The sequence below is a fragment of the Nilaparvata lugens genome, chromosome 3 (genome assembly GCF_014356525.2).
Source record: "Nilaparvata lugens isolate BPH chromosome 3, ASM1435652v1, whole genome shotgun sequence".
NCBI classification, from domain to species: domain Eukaryota; kingdom Metazoa; phylum Arthropoda; class Insecta; order Hemiptera; family Delphacidae; genus Nilaparvata; species Nilaparvata lugens.
The window spans coordinates 16,362,205-16,389,842 of record NC_052506.1 but is presented as its reverse complement, the minus strand read 5'-3'; the positions used below and the strand labels follow the sequence as shown (position 1 = coordinate 16,389,842).

Genomic DNA, 27,638 nt, shown 5'->3' with positions numbered 1-27,638 from the left:
CATTTTGCTCACAAAAGTCAGTCATGTTCACTTGAGAATGCATTGCATACACCTTTTCAATTCTCAGTTGAAAGTTGAACTCATCAACTTGACTCAAAGCAACATTCATTTTGTTTACATTTTTCCTAACCTCCACAGAAACCTGTCTCATGTAACATTCACTTTGTTCATAGTTTTCCTAACCTTCAATGTAGCAATATTACTTTCATGATAGTTGACTTTCAGTGAAGACAACTCCCTACCTACTTCTTTACTCAATTCTACTGTCTCACTATGGTTGACTTTTCCAACAACAGTAACTAGGCCTACATTTTCAGAAACTTGAATGAGTTGATCTTGTAACTTAACACTACTATCATCCTGCTTCAATTTGTTTTCATCTTCATCTTCATCTTTCAATGTTTCATGTGCACTTTTCAATAGAAGGTTTATACTAACCTGCTCTAGTCTTATACTAGTACATTCTTGCTTCATATCATCAAACCTAGCATTAAACTTAGCATTTTGCTCATCAAATCTAGCATTTAACTCATCAAACCTAGCATTTTGCTCATCAAATCTAGCATTCTGCTCATCAAATCTAGCATTAAACTTAGCATTTTGCTCATCAAATCTAGCATCTTGTCTATCAAACTTTTGTGTTAAGAACTCTATAAGATTTATATCATTTTTAGCTCCTACCATACTTGTTTCATTTGATATTTCTACTACTTTCTCATGACTTGTTACATTTGAAATGTTTTCACTTACAGCTACACTATCGTTTGAGTCATTGTTTAAGGTTAGGTCTAAATCTTGTGATTCTTCATCTAAGTTTTGAATGTTTTCACTGGATAAAACTTCATTATTTTTATTGCTCTCCATCTTGCTACTGCGTAAAAAATATTTACTCATTAGAACCTGAACTTTCTTGAACCGATTTCCCACTCAGCAGCATCTCCATTCACAATTCATCAAGATATCTATCCTACCAATAATTTTTTTATAACCAGGGATATATTTTGTAGTTTGAGTCCCACACCAGGGCGTACCATTTGCCGTGCTACCAATTTTTCCTTAAACGGTTGGAATAGCATTTAACACCTATCAACCTAAGGATAGTTGTCGGCTCCAATGAAATAGATTCTTGATAAATTGTGAATGGATCTATTGCCTATGAATGAGAAATCCAGTTTTCAGAGCAAATTAACTTATAATCTTCAGATGAATTTATACAAATACACAAAGAAATATATATTAAGCCTAATTATTTTTAGAGTAACTACGAACTAAAATACTTATCTAGTTTACAGTTGAAACACAGTGGCTATTGGCTTGACTACACTAATAGCTAATTATGAACAAAACAGAACACAAAAATTTGTATAAAACTCAATTTAAAACATTAATAAACGAAAATGATTCAGAGCAAAACTCCACAACAACACTTGTAGCCAGCCATTTTTCTAGAGAGGCAGAACAGGAAGAAACCTAAGTTGCAAGTCACAAAGCCAACGCCTTGTTCAGTATCGATTTTTACAGACACGTCACCAAAAAATTATAACTTATAAGTTTAGAATTCACATTCTACATCTGTTCTCAATAAAACTTTATTTTGAAAATGTTATTTTAAATTTTTATATATATCTCGATTTAAATAAACCATTTATCTAGTAATTTGTTAACCCTGCCTCGGTGACACCATGGAACAATGCAACAAACATTTACGATAATAAATTCTCCGTCAAAAAGTTTGTCCGTCTATTGATGACTCTGATATTTACTATAAAGTTCCATAGATCTCGAATTGAAGATTCGATTCAAATGTGAGAAAAAATGTAATATTACAAATACCCCCCTCTTGACATAAAAAAATTTTACTGTTTGAAAATTTAAAGAAAAAATTTACATTGACCCTAATGAAAATTGTTGAAATTTAAATTTGAGAACAGTAACAATTTTTTCTAGAAAAACATTACATGTCATCCAATAATATTGAAAATTATTATAAAAATTCATCAATAGCGTTTGTTATATGTTTCCAAACAATATCTCAAAATATAGAATATCAATATTACTTTTGATTTAGCTTTATAATTTAAAGAAAAATATCTCAACAGAAAGTTTAATATGTAAAGAATAGTTTTTTGAAATTGCACATAAATTTAATAGATAGAAAAATTTAATTTTTATTGCATAAAAAATTTAGTATGTTGAATGAAAATTTATTATTATTATTATTATTATTATTTTTTTTTTTTTTAAATGAATTGATGAATTGTTACATTTAATTTTCACATAAAATTTCAATAAATCAAAAAATGTTCATTTCTTTCACTATTGACGCGGTTGATTTTATTGATGCACATTTTGGAAAACAGTCCGTTAAGGCACTCAGTATGATTTTCAGTTAAGTGTGACTCCAATGTGATGATGTTAAGTGTTGGGCTGATCTGGATGCACGTAGTGTTGGCTGATACTTGTAGTCGACTGATGCATATCAAACTCGATACAGGTGACATCTCAGTTAGCATTGCTTCATGTTTGTAGTAGACGGCTGCATTCCAAATTCAATACAGAGTCACATAAATTTTGTATCATATAATTATACAATGTACATTTCAGGCTTGAAATGACAATGTAATTCGTTTTTTGGAAAAGAGATAGACGCTGCATACAGGATTAATTTAGGTGAGGATTAATTTAGGTAAGGTTTGGTTTTTTGATATTTTCAGCTTTCAAGGTTTAGAGTTCTGCATACAGGAATAATTTAGGAGAGTATTTTTTGAATCAATTCTTTCATGATACTGTGACTGTTCTTCTGAATTCAAAGTTGCGAATGTGAACATGGATGACAATTACCTCCAGGTAATGCAGTAGTGTTGAAGTTTGAGATACAAAGTCAGCAATAAGCGTTGGCATTGTTATTGGCGTATGCTTTGGTGTCGGCATTGATTTTGGCATTGGCATCAGCATTGGCGCAGGCATTGGCATTGATTTTTGTTGTTGGCATCAGCATTGGCGCAGGCATTGGTATTGGCGCAGGCATCGGCGTAAATATTGGCATTGGAATCAGCATTGGCGCAGATTTTGGCATCAGCATTGGTGCAGATATTGGCTTCGGCGCAGGCATCGGCGTAGATATTGGCGTTGGCATCAGCACAGGCATCGGCGTAGATTTTGGCGTAGTTATTGGTGTTGATATTGGTGTTGACATTAGCGTAGTTATTGGTGTAGGCCGCAGCGTAGATTTAGGCGTAGTTATTGGTGTTGATATTGGCGTAGTTATTAGTGTAGGCCGCAGCATAGATTTAGGCGTAGTTATTGGTGTTGATATTGGCGTAGTTATTAGTGTAGGCCGCAGCGTAGATTTTGGCGTAGATATTGGCGTAGTTATGTCACACTAGTTCGAAAATCACCCAAATGTTCTTAACACTCTTCATGGCGTTCACTTGTTGCTGATTTCGAGATTCACATGATAACTATTTCAATGTTAATGTCTGTGCTGTACCTGTTATCTTAAAATGCTTATAAACTAAAAGAAAAAATTTGATTAGGCTATCAATACAATCTAATACACATAAAAATTATTTTTAAATATATATGAAATTGAAATTTGTTAACATCTTATTATACAGTCAGCAATACATAAATTGTGAAATATGGACATATCAATGATAAATTTAAAAAAAATCATTTTCATCTATTCACTGTTCAAATATCAACATTTAATCCATTCTTCAAAATAGAAATAGAATTTCATAACACCCTGTATCATTATCAAAATTGTAAAACACATCAGATCATCACAACAAAATTTAATTTCAATAATTTCAAACAATTGGTCTTCTATTCACAATCATTTCATAATATATCTGCATTTCATTATCATTTAATATAACATTTCATTTATAGCAAGTTCATTTCACATTTATGATTTATCATTCAGGGTTTCGAAATTATTTAGTTTTAATTTTGTTTTCAAAAATTGTATAAAAAGCAAATTATTTAATATTATTAATCATCGTTTGTCGGATACTATAGTTTATTTCGACTTTTCAATGTTCTAAACACAAACTACATTTCATGACAAAACTTTACTATCAATCATTAAACAAGAAATCATTCAAAACATCAATAATATTTTGCTTCAAAGGCAAACAATATTCATAATTAATCATCATCTATGGCAATCAACATTATTAATCATTATTTTTGCATCTATGGCAATCAACATTAGTAATCAACACAAAAATATTATCTCATTACTGCCTCTCTAAGTCATAATCTCTGTTATTCCTTCTTTAGGCAATAATGGGTTTCCATCTCAAAAAACAATCACATACCAGCAAAATTCTAATCAACAAACCCCACTAAAAATTCTACATACACTCCAGCATCCATTTCAAATGATAATCAATCATATCAAAATTTATAGAACAAACAATTTTAAAATTTTTGAAAAAGATATCAATCACAAAAACTTATTTCAATTAATAATATAACAAAACGTTTTAAATTGAACCATTTATTTTTTAAAATAATTTAAAATTTAAAGACTGTATAATAAGTACAAACATTTCAAGATTATAATACAAAGATGATCAAGATGAATAATGGGTAAATAAGTTCCCTAAAAAATACAAACAAGAGAAAAAGAAAACTGGGTAAATAAATTCCCTAAAACAATACAAAGAAGAGAAAGATTAATTAGAGCCTATCCTACATGTCAGTACTGAACTTTCATGAGGAAGTATATTTAATAAAATATACTACTATGGAATTTTGTAAATTCCAAGTATGACTCTAATTTGTTATAATTGTGAGCTATCACTCCCACAAAAACAACTGGTGAAGGAAAAAATATATGTTGACTATTGTGACTGGGTGGATAGTTCCTAGATGTCTGTAAGGCAATGTGATAGCAGACTCTAGTATCGGACCACAAAAACAAAAGTATGCAAAAGGTTTTACAAAAATTTGATGTTGCAGTCTTAAGGTTTTTATATCGCAAACAAGTAGGTCAGATAATCGAGTCCAGCCGTATGTGGTTCACGCCCACACCTCTAAAAGAATCACACCTACTTGTCTACCAAAAATCCAAAGTATTGGACAGCAAAGAAAAAATAAAATGCAAAATGGGTTAAAAGCCAGAAGAAAACTAAAACCTAATTACATATGGCTTATGGCACAATATGCAATGAAAGATGAGAACATGGGACAAAATTGCTCTGAAAAACCTAATTACCTAATATGATACCTAAAAAAAATATAGACATGATTAAAATATGTAATACATGATGAAAAAATATACCGCAAGCAAACAATTATTTACACAGCAATGGATAGATTTTAGAAAAGTTAAGTTTTATCAACAATTTAAAGATTAGGAAAATAAGCTACTATTTTAACTTCCAAAATTATTTCAGAAAAATACAAATTTAAATGACTATGGACAAGATTGGTTAAGATATGCATCATAGAAGAAATTTACTGAATATTACACAAAGACAGGAAAGAATCGAAAATTGAAAAGATTAAGGGCCAAGAAAAATAGGCTACAGTAAAGAAAAAAAGACACAATTATGGACTCTTACCATACACTGTGTAGCGATTATGCTATTCTGAATCCCGGCATAACACAGGATTCCTAATCATTGTGTGTTGGGGAATACCCTTTCATCATGTGATTCACAGTCATCATCTTGTAAATAAGCAACTTGAAACAACCTTTGAATACTAGCACATCAATGGAAACTTTGTGTTTTGTTTTCTTCAAGAGCATGATTTTATTCATGGGTTCATTTGTTTCAACAAAGCCATTTTGCTCACAAAAGTCAGTCATGTTCACTTGAGAATGCATTGCATACACCTTTTCAATTCTCAGTTGAAAGTTGAACTCATCAACTTGACTCAAAGCAACATTCATTTTGTTTACATTTTTCCTAACCTCCACAGAAACCTGTCTCATGTAAACATTCACTTTGTTCATAGTTTTCCTAACCTTCAATGTAGCAATATTACTTTCATGATAGTTGACTTTCAGTGAAGACAACTCCCTACCTACTTCTTTACTCAATTCTACTGTCTCACTATGGTTGACTTTTCCAACAACAGTAACTAGGCCTACATTTTCAGAAACTTGAATGAGTTGATCTTGTAACTTAACACTACTATCATCCTGCTTCAATTTGTTTTCATCTTCATCTTCATCTTTCAATGTTTCATGTGCACTTTTCAATAGAAGGTTTATACTAACCTGCTCTAGTCTTATACTAGTACATTCTTGCTTCATATCATCAAACCTAGCATTAAACTTAGCATTTTGCTCATCAAATCTAGCATTTAACTCATCAAACCTAGCATTTTGCTCATCAAATCTAGCATTCTGCTCATCAAATCTAGCATTAAACTTAGCATTTTGCTCATCAAATCTAGCATCTTGTCTATCAAACTTTTGTGTTAAGAACTCTATAAGATTTATATCATTTTTAGCTCCTACCATACTTGTTTCATTTGATATTTCTACTACTTTCTCATGACTTGTTTCATTTGAAATGTTTTCACTTACAGCTACACTATCGTTTGAGTCATTGTTTAAGGTTAGGTCTAAATCTTGTGATTCTTCATCTAAGTTTTGAATGTTTTCACTGGATAAAACTTCATTATTTTTATTGCTCTCCATCTTGCTACTGCGTAAAAAATATTTACTCATTAGAACCTGAACTTTCTTGAACCGATTTCCCACTCAGCAGCATCTCCCATTCACAATTCATCAAGATATCTATCCTACCAATAATTTTTTTATAACCAGGGATATATTTTGTAGTTTGAGTCCCACACCAGGGCGTACCATTTGCCGTGCTACCAATTTTTCCTTAAACGGTTGGAATAGCATTTAACACCTATCAACCTAAGGATAGTTGTCGGCTCCAATGAAATAGATTCTTGATAAATTGTGAATGGATCTTTTGCCTATGAATGAGAAATCCAGTTTTCAGAGCAAATTAACTTATAATCTTCAGATGAATTTATACAAATACACAAAGAAAATATATATTAAGCCTAATTATTTTTAGAGTAACTACGAACTAAAATACTTATCTAGTTTACAGTTGAAACACAGTGGCTATTGGCTTGACTACACTAATAGCTAATTATGAACAAAACAGAACACAAAAATTTGTATAAAACTCAATTTAAAACATTAATAAACGAAAATGATTCAGAGCAAAACTCCACAACAACACTTGTAGCCAGCCATTTTTCTAGAGAGGCAGAACAGGAAGAAACCTAAGTTGCAAGTCACAAAGCCAACGCCTTGTTCAGTATCGATTTTTACAGACACGTCACCAAAAAATTATAACTTATAAGTTTAGAATTCACATTCTACATCTGTTCTCAATAAAACTTTATTTTGAAAATGTTATTTTAAATTTTTATATATATCTCGATTTAAATAAACCATTTATCTAGTGATTTGTTAACCCTGCCTCGGTGACACCATGGAACAATGCAACAAACATTTACGATAATAAATTCTCCGTCAAAAAGTTTGTCCGTCTATTGATGACTCTGATATTTACTATAAAGTTCCATAGATCTCGAATTGAAGATTCGATTCAAATGTGAGAAAAAATGTAATATTACAAAATATGAATGAAATGAATTAGAATTGCCTTACTTTTGATTTCAAAGTGCAATAGATAAATTTTCTCTTTTAAATAATCAAATAATACTCATTACAGGGGAATTCGGGCAAACATTAAATAATATACTAGTGTACTAGATGGTGGGAAAATGTAGTAGAACAAGTGCATTATTATGTACAAGAGTAGACCAGACTGGCACTCGCACTTTGACGCTCCGCTTGTAGACGCTCCAAAAAACAAACCAGCTTGTTCCAAAGTTTGACACCACGCTCTGCGAGTAGACGCTTCCAGTGTTTTGAAGCTCATTACTTAACATGCTACTGTTCACGTCGCTCCTCAACGCCACGCTCCACTCCGCTTTCAGTGTGTTTGTATTCTGAAAGAACGTGTCTTAGGTAGAGACATAAAACATGTATACATATACATGTATACATATCTACCTAATTTTAGTGAGTGGTACCTAATTCTCTTCCATCAAATGACGCTATAAGCTACTTTGATAAGATCCCAATCTATTAGCTTGTAGATAATAGATAATAATCATATTGATATAATAATAATATAGTTGAAATCAATATCTTTCTGTATTATAGACTCTTGTAATTCATATTGTACAAATATTTATTTGTAATTTTTGGCAATAAATTCAATTCAATATTATCGATAATGGATAGGTTAAGCTTAAAATGTTAATTTTACATAGTTCCCAATTTCAACAATAAAGTTTTGTGTTAGCAGGCTTATAATAACATTACACTTTTTAAAGGTACTTTGAAGTAAATGATATGTGAGATCCACATTATAATGGCAGTATTTCATTAACATTGGTGTTGCTATCCTTGTCTATCATTCGACAAAGCAAGAATGAACAGTTAATGTTACATCAGATATACTGGTATCAGCGTCCTGCTTAAGAAGGCATTGGTAAGACAAAGAATCGGCACCGCTGTTCAAGTATCAACAGCAATACTTGAAATTTTTTTTTAATTGAAAAAAAATTGAAATTTTCTCTTATTGAGCTTGAATACTTACATATTGACAATTTTTTTTTAAATTGCAGAGTCTGATCTACAGTTACTTATGTGGCCCGTCAGAATCAAGCTTTGGCCGATGTTGAGTGAGCATTTTGCCGCTGAGCCAATCAATCAAGATAACACTGCTTACAGGCTCATCAACTGTACCACAGCCTTTGTATTGCCAAGGTAAAATTGCAACAATTTAAACTTTATAATATCATTATTGAGAGAAAAATTGTAAGGCGTATCATGGGACCAGTCAGAACAGAATATGGGTGGCGTATCAGAAATAATGAAGAGATTGCCAATTTCATGGGACCAGAAGATATTGTACGAGTTATAAAGGCGCAACGGGGGCATGTCCAGAGAATGGAGCACTGCAGACTACCGCATAAGTTGTTAAAAAGTAAAATGATTGGTACGCGTAGAAGAGGAAGGCCCAGGAGGAGATGGCTGGAGGATGTGAGTGCCGATTTGCGTGTTTTGGGCATCAGAGGATGGGAGAATGTGGCGGAGAGGAGAGACGATTGGAGGCGAATTGTGCAGGAGGCCAAGGTCCACATCGGACTGTAGCGCCAATGAAAGTAAAGTAAAGTAATATCATTATTACTATACTTTCCATCTCCTAATGCTAACTTCCAAACCCATATCATTGTTTAAGAAAGGCAATTGTGTTCAACATATTCTCTACGAAAAAATATTTCTGTAATATATGAAGATTTATTACACATCCGATTAAGTTTTACTAAGCTATAGTGCAGCTCTGTGTCAGATCAAAAATCCTTGATTAAGATAATTAAATTATTATTTTCGCAAAAGTTTAATATTTAAGGGCCGGTTTCCGAGCTCGGGATTCAGCTAAGTTCTAGACTTTAAACAGCTGGAGTTGGAAAATTGGCTTTCCAAAACTGTAGTCACAGTTTTTACTTTCCTTGCCCTATTACCATAGATAAGGAAAGTATTGCTTTCCGAAAAAAATTAAGGTACCCAAATTTCTATACGTTTCAAGGTCCCCTGAGTCCAAAAAACTGGTTTTTGGGTATTGGTCTGTGTGTGTGTGTGTGTGTGTGTGTGTGTGTGTGTGTGTATGAGTGTATGTGCGTCTGTGTACACGATATCTCATCTCCCAATTAACGGAATGACTTGAAATTTGGAACTTAAGATCCTTTCACTATAAGGATCCGACACGAACAATTTCGATCAAATGCAATTCAAGATGGCGGCTAAAATGGCGAAAATGTTGTCAAAAACAGGGTTTTTCGTGATTTTCTCGGAAACGTCTCCAACGATTTTGATCAAATTCATACCCAAAATAGTCATCGATAAGCTCTATCAACTGCCACAAGTCCCATATCTGTAAAAATTTCAGGAGCTCCGCCCCATCAATGCAGATAGATTCCCAATTATCAGGCTTCAGATTGAAACCAAAAAAATCAAGTGGAGTATATTGGGCATGAAAATCTCTACAATTAATGTTTAGTAACATTTTCACCTAAAATTGAAAATAAGCTTTAAATTCGAGAAAATATGACTATTCAATTGCAAATTAATTATTGTTGATTCTATTAAATCATTCACTATGAAGAAATAGCAGACCTCATGTGTGTCTCCAGCGTTATTGCCCTGTTTTGGGTATTTGTGTGTGTGTGTGTGTGTGTGTGTATGAGCGTCTGTGTACACGATATCTCATCTCCCAATTAACGGTATGGAACGTTATGAAATTTTCGGTATGAAATTTGGAACGTTAAGTCCTTACAATATAAGGATCCGACACGAACAATTTCGATCAAATGCAATTCAAGATAGCGGCTAAAATGGCGAAAATGTCAAAAACAGGGTTTTTCGCGATTTTCTCGAAAATGGCTCAACGATTTTGATTAAAGTTATACCTAAAATAGTCATTGATAAGCTCTATCAACTGCCACAAGTCCCATATCTGTGAAAATTTCAGGAGCTCCGCCCCATCTATGCAAAGTTTGATTTTAGATTCTCAATCATCAGGCTTCAGATACAATTTAAACAAAAAATTTCGAGTGGAAACGATTGAGCATGAGAATCTCTACAATTAATGTTTAGTAACATTTTTACCTAAAATTAAAATTAAGCTCGAAATTTGAGAAATTGTGATTATCCAATTGCAAACTGTTGGCAACTGTTGATTCTATTAAATGATTCACTATGGAGAGATAGCAGACCTCGTGTGTCTCCAGTGTTATTGCCCTGTATTATACCCAGTGTTATTGCCACTAGCGTCAGGTGATCAATTTTCATAATGGCAAGGAAAGTTGTGTGAGTGCGCCACACCAGATTTTTATGATAATCTTATCTCATTTCTATAATTGGAAACGTTTTTCCTGACAAAATAAAACATTTGTGAATAATTTAAAATAGCTGAAACTTTACACTATTTTCTGTTAATTTTATTTTGTGTTCAATTTTCTAGTTTTCAAAATTTAATTTAAACGTGCGACTACGCCCCGTTTCAGAAAGCCAATTTTCTGACTCCAGCTGTTTAAAGTCTAGGACTTAGCTAAATCCCGAGCTCGGAAACCGGCCCTTAATCTGGATCCATAAACTTCTAAAACTAGTAAATTTTAGGCTGATGTGAACTGGGAGCTATCTTTCTTAGGTGAAATAAATTTTACATGTTTAGGGGTTGGAATTAATGTTATAGTATATTACTTATATTCTATAATAAAATCTCTACCGTATAAGAAATAAATTTATTCATCTCATATAATTTCTAGCCCTTCCTGACATTACAATAAATCTTTTTTTCAGTTTGAAGGAAGCACAAGTATGTTCTTTGAACACGAAATTGCCAGAAAATGGTGTTTTTTCAAGTTTCGAAGAAGTTAAAAAGTATTGGAAAAATACTGTAAGTTTGCAATTGAAACATTTTTTTACAATCAGTTTCTGCTATTCTAGAATACGTTTTATCAAGCAATGATAATTACTTAAAATTAATTATTTCTTTATAGTCATAATTCTTTCTTAATTTTATTATAGTGCTTCTTATTTTTGATATAGTTAGCCTACATACTTAAAGGCTTACTTATTGGTGGCAAACAGGCATTTTTATGTCAACAGTGCCATTTTGTAAGAAAATGGATTCAGGACATGCATGATAAACATGTGCTCACACACATGTCATAAGTTGTTGTGTTATCACAGCAAAAGACTTCTAAAAAATTGAGGTTAGATTCTTTTAACTCTTATTTTTTCTTCACTACTCTATTTGAGGTTGATTCATTTTTCTATAGTTATAATTTGTAATTTTCCAGTTTCCAGTTTATTCATTGTGATTGGTTGTTTGTTTTATGTTAGGCTGGCCTCTAACGGTAGAACATCACATGCATGTTTATTATGCACATACACATGTTCATTATCAGTTAGAGGCTTCCAATATAAAATAAACAACCAATAACAATAAATAAATCATTGGGAAATTACAAATTATGATGATAGAAAAATAATTAGCCTCAAATAGAGCAGCAACGACAGAATGAACAACAAGTACCTAACCTCAAAAGATTTGGCTCGAAGCGCTTTGTTGTGACCACGGCTGTGATGACACAACAATGTATAACGATTGTGTATCATAAATGTTCTGCCGTTAGTAGCCAGCCTTAGAATCTACTGTCAAATAGTTGTTTTTACAAGGTAATATTACAAAAAAGATATATTATATAATATCTAGTGCTAAAATACCTCAATGAAACCTTTAATTTCAAGTAATTAGTAAGTATTGTGTGCTTATACCTTCAAGGTCTTTGGTCTAACTGATAAGAAAAAAATATGTCATATCCGGTTCGTTCACTGATCAGTTAATCGTACTTTTCCACCGATGGAAAAGAACGTAAATAGAGTAGCTGAACGTAAACAAACATGGCTGAATATGAGGTTGTTTACAAATGATGGACTCCATTATAATGTGTTTGGGAGCAGAGAAATGCATGATTACATAAATTCAATAACTAAAAATATTTTACAAATCATTTAAAACTACTCCAATCACCTGATGGTTTTCCATTTTAATTGATTACAATGAAATAGGTTAAGTTCTAGTTTTGTTTACAAATATGATCAACAGGGGAAACATCTGTCAGTCATGACTCATGAGCAACCGTTCAGCCACAGAATACACAAAATGGAAGGTATCAATCTAACCAAGATTTGAGTGCACCAAGACCACGACACATGACTGCATCATCTTGTTAGAAATTAAAACTACTGCTGTATTACAATGCTACACTTTCTTTCAAGATGGCGGATTATAGCGTAAAGATACTAGCCGACTTTTCATTCTGTGGTTCATCTGTGATCACTGATCTGTGATCAGGTTTTTTACTGAACGTAAAAAAACCCGATGGAATTGATCAGTGGCTTTGAACTCAACCGTTTGGCTGGCCAGTAACGACAGGACATGCATGATAAACATGTGTTTACACACATGTTGTTATAAATTGTTGTGTTATCACAGCAAAGGGCTTCTAAAAAAATTGAGGTTAGGTTCTTTTAACTTTAATTTTTATTGTTTATTTTTTCTTCCTTACTCCATTTGAGGTTGAATTATTTTTCAATTATTAAGATTTGTAATTTTCCAGTTATTTATTTATTGTGATTGGTTGTTTGTTTTATCTTAGCCTGGCCACTAACGGTAGAACATCACATGCATGTCTATCATGCACATACACATATTCATTATACATGTTCATTATCAGCCAGAGACTCCCAATATAAAATAAACAATCAAATAGCAAAAATGAATCACTGGGAAATTACAAATTATAATGATAAAAAATAATTAAAACTCAAATAGAGCAGCAAGTACAAAATGAACAACAAAAACCTAACCTCAAAAGGTTTTGCTCGAAGCGCTTTGTTGTGACCACAGCTGTGATGACACAACAATGTATGACGTTTGTGTATCATGCATGTTCTGCCGTTAGTGGCCAGACTTAGAAACTGCTTGTTTTTTACAGATGGAAATTACTGAGATATTGCACTTATGCTTATAAATTAATAATTATTATTAAACGAACATCCAAATTCATTTTTTGTTCAAAACCTCTCACTGATTACGAAATATGCATGATGAACTGTGTGATTGTGCATCATAAACATGCAAGTTCACATGTTTCTTTGCTACTTGAAAAGTAAACTCAGTTGAATATCTCATTATAACGTGCTCTTTTCAAGTGTATTGTATACTAGCCGTCAGGCTCGCTTTGTTCGCCATATCCGTCTGGACCCCCGACTGGATCGTCCAAAAATGAGATCAGCGAAGTCACCTCTCACAAAATTTTTAGACCCTAGCTAAACCTCTGTACCAAATTTGAACATTTTCTGTCTATTACTTGATGAAAGAACTGAGAAAACGGAAAAAACCGCTAATTTTGCGCGTATCTTTGGCGTTATTTCAAATTCCTTCTAAGACAACATTATTACACCCTAGCTTAGCTTCTGTACTAAATTTGATCAATTTCTGTCCATTTGTTCTCGATAAAGCTGAGAAAACGCTGGAAAAACGCAGATTTTGGGCGTATCTTTGAAAATTTTTCCAAATCCATTCTTAGTGCGCCTCTAAAGGGCCAACTGAACATACCTACCAAATTTGAACGTTTTTGGTCCGGTAGACTTTTAGTTCTGCGAGTGTGTGAGTGAGTCAGTCAGTCAGTGAGTGAGTGCCATTTCGCTTTTATATATTATATAGATTGATGTTACATTCGCATGTATGTCCTACCGTTAGTGGACAGCATAATACATAATAACTTGAGTTGATGTGAGTAAGAACCATTCTTATTGTTAATTACCGTTTCAAATCAAATGTTTTTATTGTCGTTCACAATTATACATGTATTGACAAAGTCATGAAAACGGAGCATAGTCCTTAGTCTAAAGCCGAGGCGAATAAAAACATAATATATATAGAATTTAAACATTAAAAATAAATAAACTATAAAAATAACACCAGGACAGACAATAAAATTTGGAATTGAATAACAGAATTGATTGAAACAACACTTCAGCACTAACGACTTAACACTAAATAATTATAAGTGGATGCTCAAAGAATTCCTCAATATGACATTGAGAAAGGATTTTCACTCAGCCAAATATCCAATTTATTGAGAAAAGTCATATTATCATATTTGATAATGGACCCCAACAAACTATTGTAAACCTTTTTGTACATTATACAGTGACTATTAAGAGATTTACTTAATCTGCAATATTAGAAATTCATTTTACCCCTATTACGTGTGCTGTGTGAGTGGACATGTTCATTAAGAGTTGTTTCTGGTAATTTCTCTAAAGAGTAAGCAGCAAGTTCAAAGATGTAAATATTGATGACAGTCTTAATATTTAATTTTATAAATATAGGCTTACAGTGATCCAAGGGACCTGAAGCATTGATAATTCCAACAACTTTCTTTTGCAACCTCAATATCTCTGCAACCCTCGGAGAATTGCCCCATACAAGAAGATATTATTTAATAAGGGACTGAAAAAACGCAAAGTAAGCCATTCTCACACTATGTGGAGTCACACATTGCTTCAGACGTCCAATGAGATAGATGACTCTTGAAAGCCTAGATTTTAAATCAATGTGTTTTCCCCAGGTCAGTTGATGATCTATGTGTACCCCCAAAAATTTAACATTATTTACAATATCCTGCTGAGTATATTCATTATCATATGGTCTCAGACTAAATATGACATTTTCAGTCTTATTAGCATTTAAAAGATATCCATTTGCTCTGAACCAGGCTCCTGCTTCATCAAGTGAGTTATTAACAACATTTGAGAGCTTAGCCATATCATTAGAGACATTCAAAAAGGTAGTAGCATATAATACTGCTCTGCTCAAAACATTGTGAGGCAAACCATTGATACTTATAAGGATATATAGAGGACCCAGGATATATAGAGGATTGATAATAGAGGACCCAGGACGGATCCTTGAGGTATGCTATACTTCAGGAAAATTACATCAGACCACTCTTCATTGACGCAGACGGTCTGCTTTCTATTCTTCAGGTAAGACTCAAATAGTGTTAGAGAAACTCCCCGAAAACCGTAATAATGAAGTTTCTCTATCAAGTCACCATGTTCGACGCAGTCAAATGCTTTGCATAAGTCTCAGAATGTAACCCTTCCATAAGACCTATTTTCAAATGCCTGCAAAATATCATGGACCAAACCCTCGACTGCATCAACAGTTGCTTTGCCTTTTCTAAAGCCTTTTTGTTTAATTTGGCAGCATGGCTACAGACTGCCCGTCGACCAGTACGGTGTGGTGACTTACATGTCGGTGAGGTTCAGTGCGCGGCTGCCTGTGCTGACATACCCGCTGGCCTGTTTACAGTCGCACCCGCCCACTCTGCTGCGGGTGCGGAATGAGTCGGCGGTGCTCAGCGACTTCCTCGGCGATCTGATGAGGCGGCTGCCGGTCATCTGCGGCCATCCCTTCGGCACGCAGGCCTCAGTCGGCGTCGCCGTTCACAAGCTCGTCAACGACGCTATTGTAAGTTGTTTGCACTTGAACAGATGAAACGAATTATAGCGTGCTTCTTACAAATCGTTCGCTGCCGCAATTTTTACTATAAATTCATTTATTCTTTATTGTATTATATTGTTTACATTATTGTATATGAGATAGGACCTTCCCTCAAGGGACTCCCTACCAACAAAATCCATAAGAATTCACTCTATTATTTACATTTTATACAGAGTGAGTCATATGTATGGAACCCTTCAATAAATTGGAGACTGTTGTAGATTAGTACTGTAACTTTTAGGATAAGTTATTAGGCAATTTCTCTACCGTTTGACATACAACTGAATTTCAACCCCTCATAAGGGGCTGACTTAGGGGTTGTACTCAAATATTTTAAATGTAAACACCCATTGTATGATACATAATTTCAAATGCCTTTTTAAAACAATAAAGATAACATCAATAAAAATGTTCTATGATACTTGTATCCAAAATGGCGGCTGATTGAAGTTTTAGTTTTTCAAGAAATAATTGATAAAGTTTAATCAGCCGCCATTTTGGATAATAGTATCATAGAACATTTTTATTCATCGTGTTGAAAAGGCCTTTAAAATGATGTATCACACAATGGGTGTTTATATTCAAAATATTTGAGTTACTACCCCTCATTTCTTTAGAAACTGAAATTCAGTTGTACGTCAAAAAATAGAGTACCGGTAACTGACCAGTAACTAAACCTGAAAGTTACAGAATTATATCTACAGCAGTCTCCAACTTATTGAAGGGTTCCCATACATATGACTCACTCTGTATTTATTCAAATATGTCCACACACAGGGTAGTCTATAGGAAACACTTACTATAAATTAGAAAACAATATTGTAATTGCTTATTTGAGATGTATTTGCTTGTTTGTTTATTTATTTGAATAAATTATACGGAAATAATATATAGCAGGTGCTAATGTTGAAAAATCATCAACAATATTTTAAAATATAAAGTATATGCTACTATCTTCAAACTAACCGTAATATCCATAGTCACAGCCACCTCTAATACAAGGCCTAGAATTTAAGGCCGCGGCCTTGTATTAGAGGTGGCTATGCCATAGTTCATTGACTCAGCACATTGATAAGTGAATTTTTCACGATCAAAGCTCAAAACTGAGAACCCCTATTAAAAAATTTTACATAAATGCATGCATTTATCCGCTTGAATTACACTATTGGCCTCAGATTATTAAACTAGTTGTCATGTCACTTCTCATATAATATTTATTTATCAAAGTGCTATTTTTTATCATATCTGTTAAAAAACACTAATTACGTTTGTGGTGTTCAATGTAAAGTATCTGATTAGTGATTTTTTCATCTTTTCCACTGAAACCTTTATTATAAAATCTCTTTTTTAGATGGCAGAACAATCACAATTGCTCTCCATTCCTGTGGATAGATTCACTCAGATTAATTTAAAGTTGCTAGCAGAACCCAGAAATGAACGCATACTGGAAAGTTTCACTTTGGTCCAAAAACCAAAATCAACTCCCTCATGTGCATCAAACGTGTCTGCGTCAGATGACACCAATGACAATAATGCTGAAAATGCTCCGAAACCAAAATACAGGCCAATATTTGCAAGCTAAAAGCTTCACACTTTGCAGAAAACTGTAAAGTTTTCTTCTTTATTATAAATCGTTTATATTATTGTACGTGAGGTAGGACCTTCCCGCAAGGGACTCCACACGTACAAAATCCATAAGAATTCACTCTATTATTTACATTTATATATTACTATTCTATTATAATAACGATATAGAGGATCAATACATTACATGAATAGTAGAACGCATTTAGAATGCATTAGACTTCCTGAAGGTTTCCTAATGTATTATGTTATTAATGTAATGTATTGATTGATCCTCTATATCGTTTTAAAAAGATCAAGTATCTCTAATTATGTACCATTTTATTATATATATTCAAATGTCCACACACAGGGTAGTCTGTAGGGAACACTTACTATAGATTAGCTCGTAATTGCTTATTTGCTTGTTTTCTTATTTATTTAAATGAATAATACGGCAATAATATTTAGCAGGTGCCACTGTTGATAAATCATCAACAATATTCTAAAATATAACTTATACTAGCTGACCCGGTGAACTTCTTACCGCCAAATAATTAATGCATCTCATGGCAAACTTAAGCTGGATGCACACCTGAGGAGGCGTGATGCGGCATTTTGCTTCCAGGTGCTTCTTGCTTATTGGTTTGAATGGAAGAACTCACACACACTGAATCGGGCATGGCGATAAACTGTGTGATAAGGCAATCTCCATAAGATCAACACTTTGCATCACCAAGCCGTGCCTCCTCAGGTGTGCTTAGCCTTAGATTAATCTGATGCACTATATCTTAGCCACCTCTAATAGAGTATTAGAGGTGGCTATGACTTTATTTTTATGAAAATTATCCAATCATTATTTACATTTATATATATCTCAATATGGACTTCCTATGTGCTTACTTAGTTGTGCAGCAGTTTGTATTTTTAGTTATAGTTGAATGCAGCTTGCTGGGAATTGAATGGTATATCTCCTTGCTGCTGATTTTCCTGCAAAATTCTAAATTTACAGCATTCCGAGTTCTACGACTCAAGTTTGGACGTCGTTTGTATCGCGGCATTATTAAGAATTAAAATTGTCTGAATTATTAGTAGAAAGATAATATTGAAAAACTGATCTATCGACGGCTGTTGGATGACGCAAATGATTATAACAACTGATTTTTATTTCTGTATGTGGCCAGCTCACAATTGCTCTCCATTCCTGTGGATAGATTCACTCAGATTAATTTAAAGTTGCTAGCAGAACCCAGAAATGAACGCATACTGGAAAGTTTCACTTTGGTCCAAAAACCAAAATCAACTCCCTCATGTGCATCAAACGTGTCTGCGTCAGATGACACCAATGACAATAATGCTGAAAATGCTCCGAAACCAAAATACAGGCCAATATTTGCAAGCAAAAAGGTGAGTTAGAAAAGTATAGAATATCTGTAGATTTGCTTCCCACTCCTTATTAAGTTTGATTCTTGAAGTTTGTTGGTAGGCATACTGTTAACTGTGATTCACTGTTTTTCCCCATACATCTTTTATCTTGTATCATATTCTGCCCCAAAAATACTGTGGAAGTAATGATTTTATCGAAATTCTGCTTGGAAGCTGTCTAGCAGTATGGTATTGAGTTTTTAAATAAGTACCTGCTTTAAGTGTGTTAATTCACTTGGAAATATATTTCTTGGAATTACAAATACATGAAAAATTCCCTTTTATTTATGACGCACACTTTTCTTGTACAATTTTACTTTTTCCTTATCAACTATTCGAACTAGATATTTGAATTTATTTTTTACCCTGTTCTTTGAAAACTATTGCTTATAATAATTGAATCACATCAATTTATTATATATATATTTATTTCCGACAATGCCGTATTTATTTGAACACATTTCGTAGAAAATAAGTCAATACTAATGCTGGGTTGCACAATTGGTATCAACTACAGTAACTATATTACTCACAGTATGGCCATTGCATTTTTTTTTCCTGCCGCCGCCATGAAGATTCCAAATATTTGAATTTTACAATGGAGCTTATAGGCGATTATAAGTAAAATCGCTTGCCTTTACTTATTAAAGCATATTTTTGTGATTATTATCTTCGATATAATTTCTAATCCATTTGTACAGTCAAAGCTTAAACTCAATTCAACCAGCTGGTGGCTCAAACTAAAAATGAACCATATCATAACCAACGAGACTTGATATGGATTTAATCCCGTTTAAAATGGAATTAGTTAAAACTGAAATTGTGCAAACGGCACTTAGTATAATATTATAATATACAATACATAGAATTATGAGCAGGTACAAGTTTTACTGTATTGTTTAATAATAATATTGGCTAATGCAGTCATGATGCGACATTCTGGAAAATATGACATTCATGTTTCTTATGCTCTATTCTAATTCTTCATACTCTATTATTTATGTGACTAGATTATTTCAAACCTTCTTGGTAGCATTTTGGAATTGGATGCCTCTTATACACTTGGAGGATATCTGTGTCTATATTAGATTTCATGAACCTCTTATAATGAGTTTTGAATGTTTTTTTTTTCTTTCAATAAAGGAAATCCCAGCTCCAGGAATAGTGAGAAATGAATTTGTGTCAGGCCCGTCCAATCGTGGTAATCTGATGAAAGAAGAGTCCACCAAGTTCACGCCTATATTCCTTCCTCGTAAGACATTGGTGAAAGCTACTCCGACTTCCATTGTTCCACAAATCAGCAGCTCATCTGTACCCTGTCACCAGCAGGTGAGTGCTCCTACTCCTAAAACTGGTAACTTGTATCGATATGATAGAAGAAAAAAGGGAAAAGTTTAAAAGTTGAAAACGAAAAGGAAAAGTTTCCCTCGATATGAGGGAAAAAGTTGTGGAACGCTTATTGGATATTTTGAAGGATTTCAAGTACGTTTTTATTCCTAAACATGAAAAAACGAATTTGTTTTCAATCAGAAAGTAATTCTTGTATAAGAATAATAGTTTTAGGCTAAGCCTGTACTTTATATCCCAACCATTGACATAATTTGTAGGTAATTTTCATGAATCAATAAGAGGAAATTACTGAAAGACATTTCATGAACAAATAAAATGAAAATACATTAGACTGAAGACATTCCTCAGAAATTAATCGTCTTGGTGGTAAACGATTTTACTATTTGATCTCTATTATTTAATGAATAATAATTATTGTTCTTAATTAGCTTTTCATGACAGTTGCTGATAAAAATAGAAAATATCCACTTGAAACTGTTAATAATTTGAAGGCTACATGAAAACTTTTAGTGAATCGAGACCACTTGAAAACTTCAAGTTTTAAAATACATTTTTAAAACTTCTCAATATTTCTTTCGCATTAAATTTTAATTTAAAATCAAGTGACGAAGCAGTGTGAGATTACATAACCTTATCTTTTGGACAACATTAACATTTTATCAACATTTTTGGAGAGAAATAGTACAGGCTCAGCCTAGTTTTTCCTCCAATGTCATAATTGTATTATGATTATAGTATTTTATACAATAAATGGAATGGAATTCAAAAATACAATTTCAATAAAAGTTATTCACTTTGGTTTCAAGGTGAGTAACTTGTCACCTTCAGCCATTTTTCACAACCTGAAGATGGCCGACCAGCCGAAAGTTCTCGTCAAAGTGAGTTACTTTTAAACCTAAAAGTTTCAAAAAATAGACTTCCAGTCTCTAACTTATTGAAAATCCAAAGTGAAGTTGAATCGCAGCTCGTGATGGAATCCAAAATTGATGAAAAGAATGTCCCTTTATCAATGTAACAAAAAAGTTCTTCGCCATGTTGAAGAATAAAGCTGGAATTTTGGACCGTTAGTAGCGCTCCCTGTTGAGACTCACTTTAGTGACTTATTCACTTGAGCGACTTGAAAAACGTTCATGCTTGAACGACAAGATCTCTAGCGTCACTACTTCGATGACTCAGGATTTCTTGGACTTTAAAAATGTTAAAATGTACATTAAAAACCGAAATATCCCATTATTTATCTACTCGCCTATGCTTCTACTATGTTATTACCTCTTATTTTAAATTGAAATTATATATTTTAGGTCTCCATTCCTAAACAGGAAACATTTGTGCAGCCTCCGAGCCAGATGAGACTTGTGCCAAACTTCCGATCACAGGTTCGAGCACCGGCTTCATTGTCCAATCATCATAAATTCACACCATTATTTCTTCCAAGAGCTACGACCTGCACTATTAAGCCAGCTGTCAAGTCGCCTCAACTGATGGTGCCTCAGATCAGCAGCTGCCGGCCCACCAACAAATATCCACTCTTCCTTCCTCAGCCGGTAACATTCGCTATCAAATTTATTTATTTATTTATTCATTTATTTATTTATTTATGGAGACAACAGGTTACCCATAATGTGTCTCCTTCACAAATACCACAATACAAGATTATTATACAATGAAAATACAATGAACAAAGTAACTTACAATTGCAATATTGTTAAAAGAAAAAAAACTATAGAAATACAACAGAAGGAAAAAAATAGATGAATACAATAAAATAATTATAAAACGGAATATAGAAATGAAAAGGTTCTAAAATTAAAATAAAAATGTCACAAAGAATGGATAAAACTAACAAATGAATGTCAGAGGACTGGTACCTGCCAATGAAGCAACAGAATGAGTAAGAAGTACGAGTACACAGTGCAATAGATACACACCTATATACAGCAACAAATAATCGAGCTGAGCAAGGATATCTCACAATAGACTGTTTAATATTCTATAAAATTTTTCACGAGAGAACCAGAAGATGTCCAGTTGCCCAGAGAAACAGTTGAAAAGTCTTTGAATTCTGTTGACCGGAGAATTATAGTGACTCACAGTTCTGGACCGGGGCACAAAAAAAGAGAAAGTGGAGCGACGTGATATGATAGATATATAAATATTTACATATGAAACCAAATATGGGGAATCTATTTTATTATTTAATAAGCTATAAAGCAAAATTGAAGACTTAACATCTCGTCTTGTTTTAAATGATTTCAATTGAAACATATTTCTCAGAGTGTCAGAGGGAAAGTCAAACGGACAATTGAAATTGAATTTCCTGAACTAAATGTACCTTAAAAATTTATTTTGTAAACGCTCCAAAAGTAGTACTCGATCATTACAATAAGGGTTCCAAATTTCAGACGCATACTCAAGAATACTTCGGAGAAGAGATTTATACAGAAATATTATGGGTGAGACATCATTGAAAGGTGAACATGTTCTCAGGATAAACCCCATCTGCTGATTGGCCCTACTACACAAAAGGTCTATATGTTTATTGAATTTAAAATTAGAGCTGTAAATCACACCCAGGTCCTTAAAAGACTCTACCTCCTCCAACGGTATGCCATCAGTACTATAGATGCATCTGTGTGAAGCTACCTGCCGGGAAAATTATAAAGTATTGCATTTAGCTATATTTATTCTAAGGCCATTATTCATATACCATTCACTTAGTTTATCAACATCCGTTTGTTGGCTAAGGCAGTCATCAGGGCTCAAAATCGCTTTTTACAGCTTCACATCATCTGCATACATCAGACAGGATGAACCATCAAAAGACAGCAGGGAGATTGTTAATGAATAGAAGGAAGGGAAGTGGTCCAAAGTTAGAACCCTGAGGCACCCCAGATGTACAGTTGAAAGTTCTAGACTTGAAATTATGTACTCTAACATACTGCACTCTTGAATTCAAATAGCTCTCAACAAGATTTGCCAGGTTTGTACAGAAACCAATCGACTTTAGTTTTTTAACTAATATTCTGTGATTGATTGAATCGAATGCCTTTGAGAGATCCGTATAAACAACATCAACCCGCCCCCCACCGTCAAGAAATTATTCATTTTTCAAATCAAAAAATAAAATAAAAACATACTTAAGCTGCGTTTAAACCAAATTTATTAACAAAATGTCAATAATTTAATCCTTATAGATTCAATTAGATTGAACGGAACTTGACAATCACATATGTTCATGATAAGTTATATTCAATTTAATAGAATCTGTAAGGATAACTAACTGTAAGGATGTTAATAACTTTGGTATGACAGTCGTAAGGCCCATTGACGGCCTAAATGATATATTCAGGCGGTGGGACCTTCCCGCAAGGGACTCCCCACCATCAAAAGCCATACGAATTTAATTTTTTTAATAACTTTGGTGTATACGCAGCTCTAGAATAGCTTTTTCCGAAGTTGTTTCAACCACGGTATTTAGAAGAAGACGGTAGGTGTCACGCGCATGTTTGTGCTAAATTTCCGGTGTCGCTGACGTCATTTTATATCTAATCATCTGTTTTTCGCAAATAAGTTTCATAAATTGCGAATAGGTGTTAGAAACCTCGGTTGGTGGCGATGACGCAATCTAGCTGGCTGGCCACTGCGCACACATCTCATGACCCTTACCGTTTCATCTAAATACCGTGGTTTCAACTATTTATCCCTTTGAATCGATATATGGTCGCATTTAATGTGTTTCAATTAAATCAGCTGATGGCTCAAAGAAGCATTTGAGTTTAAGTTTAACTTTTCCCGAGAAAGTGACCCTCAGTTTCAAAAAGTACAATGAGCTTGGAAAAATAAATTATCCCCCCTCCTGAGTCAAATATTTTTCTGATTATTAGCATTCAGCTTAATTCCCAACAAAAAAGCCTAAAATTATGTGTTTTTGTAAATGAATGAATTAATTGAATGAAAAACTATTTGAAGAAATGTGCTGGGATCATGTGTCTCTTTAAAAATTGTCTAATTTTATGGGTTCAATAGCATTAACTGTAGGAAAGTATTTATTACTATCTTACTTCCTTTCATTGAAAATTTTCTTAGTTTACTTGTTGGCCAAAAAATATTTATTTCTATTATTAGGTTTTCTATTCTTGTGGCTCAGTATAACTTGATGAATCCTAATTTATAATAAGATGTTATTGATAGGTTGGGAATAATTTCATTTATTTATGTATTGATTTATTCATTCATTATTTTATCTATCTATTAATTAGTTTATTCATCTATTTGTTCATTTATAATAGTTGGTTTTTGATTTCAGGTAAATCACTCAGCAGTTTCGAGTAGTTCAGACCTACACCGACCCCCTTGCCTTCCCCCCCACCCGTACGCTCATCACTTCTCAGTCAACAGAACTGATTCAAATGAAGGCTGTCGAAGCGGTAAGTTATTACGTTTTCTATTTGTATATATCTATCTTGCAATGGAAGCAGATTTCCTGAAACCTTTGACTGAACGGTAAGGTGGAAGCATAATAATATGATCCTATCTAATCAGATACTGGAACCTAGAAAGTAATTGCTGAAATATTTCCTCTCAATACAATCCACATCTTTGAAATTGATGTATATGGAAATTTATGTTCTCTAAAAGTTGTCGTAATTCGTCTGATATATGTCAGTAAGCGTGACTACCCGGAAATCAGGTGATGCTAGGTTGGATTCCCGATTGGGCGAATATTTTCGTATAGCGTTCAACAATTTCTCCTCCAGATATTCTCTGTGGTGTCATTATTTGTGGTAGCAGAAGTCTTGCTGCAGAGAACACCCCATCTCCAGGGTATTCGATGGCAAATTGATAAGAATTTCGTTTATTTCAATTGACTGCTTCTAATTTCCAATAATTTATTATGACTCGTCTGAGTAATTGGCAATTGACATTTTTGACATAGTTTCTGGTTAAATGTGTTGTTTGAACATAATGAAGCACAATAATATTCAATTTGAAATTTTAGTTTCATGAACTAATGTATTTGAAAGTAATTATATAAATATATATTTGAAAGCAATTATAATAATCACTGTATCATGTCTATTTCTGCATAAATTACAGTTCAGATTACTGACGTTATTCTTCTTTTGCTTTTCTAATCAAGCCAATATGGTTTCTTTCTCATTATCTTTTGGTGCTTTAATTTGTTTCAATTTCATAATGCTAGAATATAACTATTTGAATGCTTTTGATAACTCCATGAAACCCAATGAAATAATGAAAGTAGAAGTTAGGTTGAAATGGTATTTCTATAGAGTAGTCATATTTGTTTCTTTCTTACCTGCCAGTCTCAACTTCTATCGGTGTATTTCTGGACTCAAAATTTTATTCAAAGTTAAGCAACATAACCTACGTTTTAGACATACTTCTATTAAAATTCGGAAAGGAAACTGTTTTGGGTTAGGCCTGTTGGTCATTTACTGATCAGATATTTGATTTTTGTATTATGAAATGTAAATAAATATTGACTGGGTCAGTTAGCCGACGTTATGATACGACATTGAACTAATAAATTATTGCTTCGATTGTTTCCATAACTGGATCCCCCATTACTTTTACCGTTTGTCAAATTAGTCTTGCAATAGATAGATCGATATTTTTCTTGATCCATGAGCATATAGGTCATTTGATGAATAAGCCTATACACCACAAGTTGATAAATTGTAATAAGTGACACTTCTCACATACACTTCAATATAATTACTCTCTTCCAATCCTTCCTTGTCTTTTTCCCATTATTTGGGGTCGGCTCTCCTGGATCTAAGTCGCCAGTGATTGCAATCTTGTGTCGTCTCTGCTGCTAGTTCCAATTTTCTAACAATTGAATAGAATTACTCTCACAGAGGATATTTAGTTTAGTGTTTTCTCATGAAAATCAATACAGTATTAAATTATTGATTCCACAGAATAATAGAAAGCGAAGTCGTCCGCAAGTACAAGCGCACATTGACGTGTCAATGATGGCGCAAACTCCAGAAGGCCTCAGTCGAGTGAACACAGCTACACTCATTGCCTATCTAAGAAGTCAGGGCGTCAATTGCAGAGTCAAGGACAAGAAAGGAGAACTAGTCGCCAAAGTTATGGCTCATTTGAACAAAAATAAGGAGAATGAGTCGTAATCAACTTACTCATTTTCTAGCTCTCTAATCAATTCAATGTTTCTGTAATTATCATAGTAAAGTTAAGTTACCATTGAAAATAATCTTCAATATTCATTCATCTAGACTTTTCAAGTGCAATGTTGTAACTCTTCGTTATGTCAATTTCAGGATAAAATAGTTTAATATCAATTTAACGATTCTGAAATTATAGTCAAGTTATTGAAAATATTACTGAATATTTATTCTTTGAGAGATCTAGACGTTCCAATTAAAAAGTGTCAATCACAGGATAAATTTCATTTCAGTGTTTTTTGTAATATTTTCCATGAATTTAACTGAATATTTAATAGAATAATCAAATAAGTTACCGAATTACGAACTATCAAATACTTCAACATTCATTAATGTTTTGTTAGTCGTAATAAACCATTCATTTGATATCAAGTTCACTAAGTATTTTAAAATAAATAATTTATTCATCATCAAGTTAACTGGTTATTTTTTCAACTATTTATATATTTTGAAGTTTTTTCTCACCCGTTAGAGAGATTGTAAGTTTGAGGGCTTGATAATAGAGAACTAATTGTTGGGCAAAAACTGCACGTGCTATTGTTACAGTAGTGCAATTTAAAAATATTAATACGGATATACTTCATTTCTGCCTGAAAACATGTAGACTTAAGCGATATACAATGGAGATAATGGCAGCGTCCACATGCACCACTCACTCAAATCAACTTCCATTGCTAAACTGGAGGTGGACGCCGCGTATAAAACGCTTGCATGTGTACAACTGCAGAATTTTGGACGCGCGTTGCACCGCGCTACCATGTGTACATAGCCTTAGGTGTAATTAGTAGAGTACAACTAAGTTCGGTGCAATCCAGAATAAAACTGCAAAATGCTTTTATACTCAATCCTATGACACAAAACAACAAAAGCTCAGCCAAAA

General features: G+C 33.3%; 2 protein-coding genes across 2 annotated transcripts in view; both read left to right on the top strand.

Moving 5' to 3' along the window:
• The window catches only part of LOC111051455 (uncharacterized protein C18orf63), a 38,935-nt gene extending 21,142 nt beyond the window's left edge, over positions 1-17,793 (top strand). The window contains exons 5-8 of the mRNA XM_039423057.1: positions 8,692-8,833; positions 11,429-11,525; positions 15,915-16,178; positions 17,563-17,793. Coding sequence (XP_039278991.1) covers positions 8,692-8,833; positions 11,429-11,525; positions 15,915-16,178; positions 17,563-17,793 — 734 coding nt within the window. The remainder of the gene's footprint in view (positions 1-8,691; positions 8,834-11,428; positions 11,526-15,914; positions 16,179-17,562) is intronic.
• A 662-nt stretch (positions 17,794-18,455) lies between these two features.
• LOC120348823 lies at positions 18,456-27,153 on the top strand. Its single transcript, XM_039422716.1, has 6 exons — positions 18,456-18,478; positions 18,959-19,181; positions 20,343-20,528; positions 21,851-22,093; positions 24,856-24,976; positions 26,492-27,153. The coding sequence occupies exons 1-6, from the start codon at positions 18,456-18,458 to the stop codon at positions 26,494-26,496; spliced, it is 801 nt and encodes a 266-aa protein (XP_039278650.1). The 3' UTR covers positions 26,497-27,153.
• Positions 27,154-27,638: the final 485 nt, after the last annotated feature.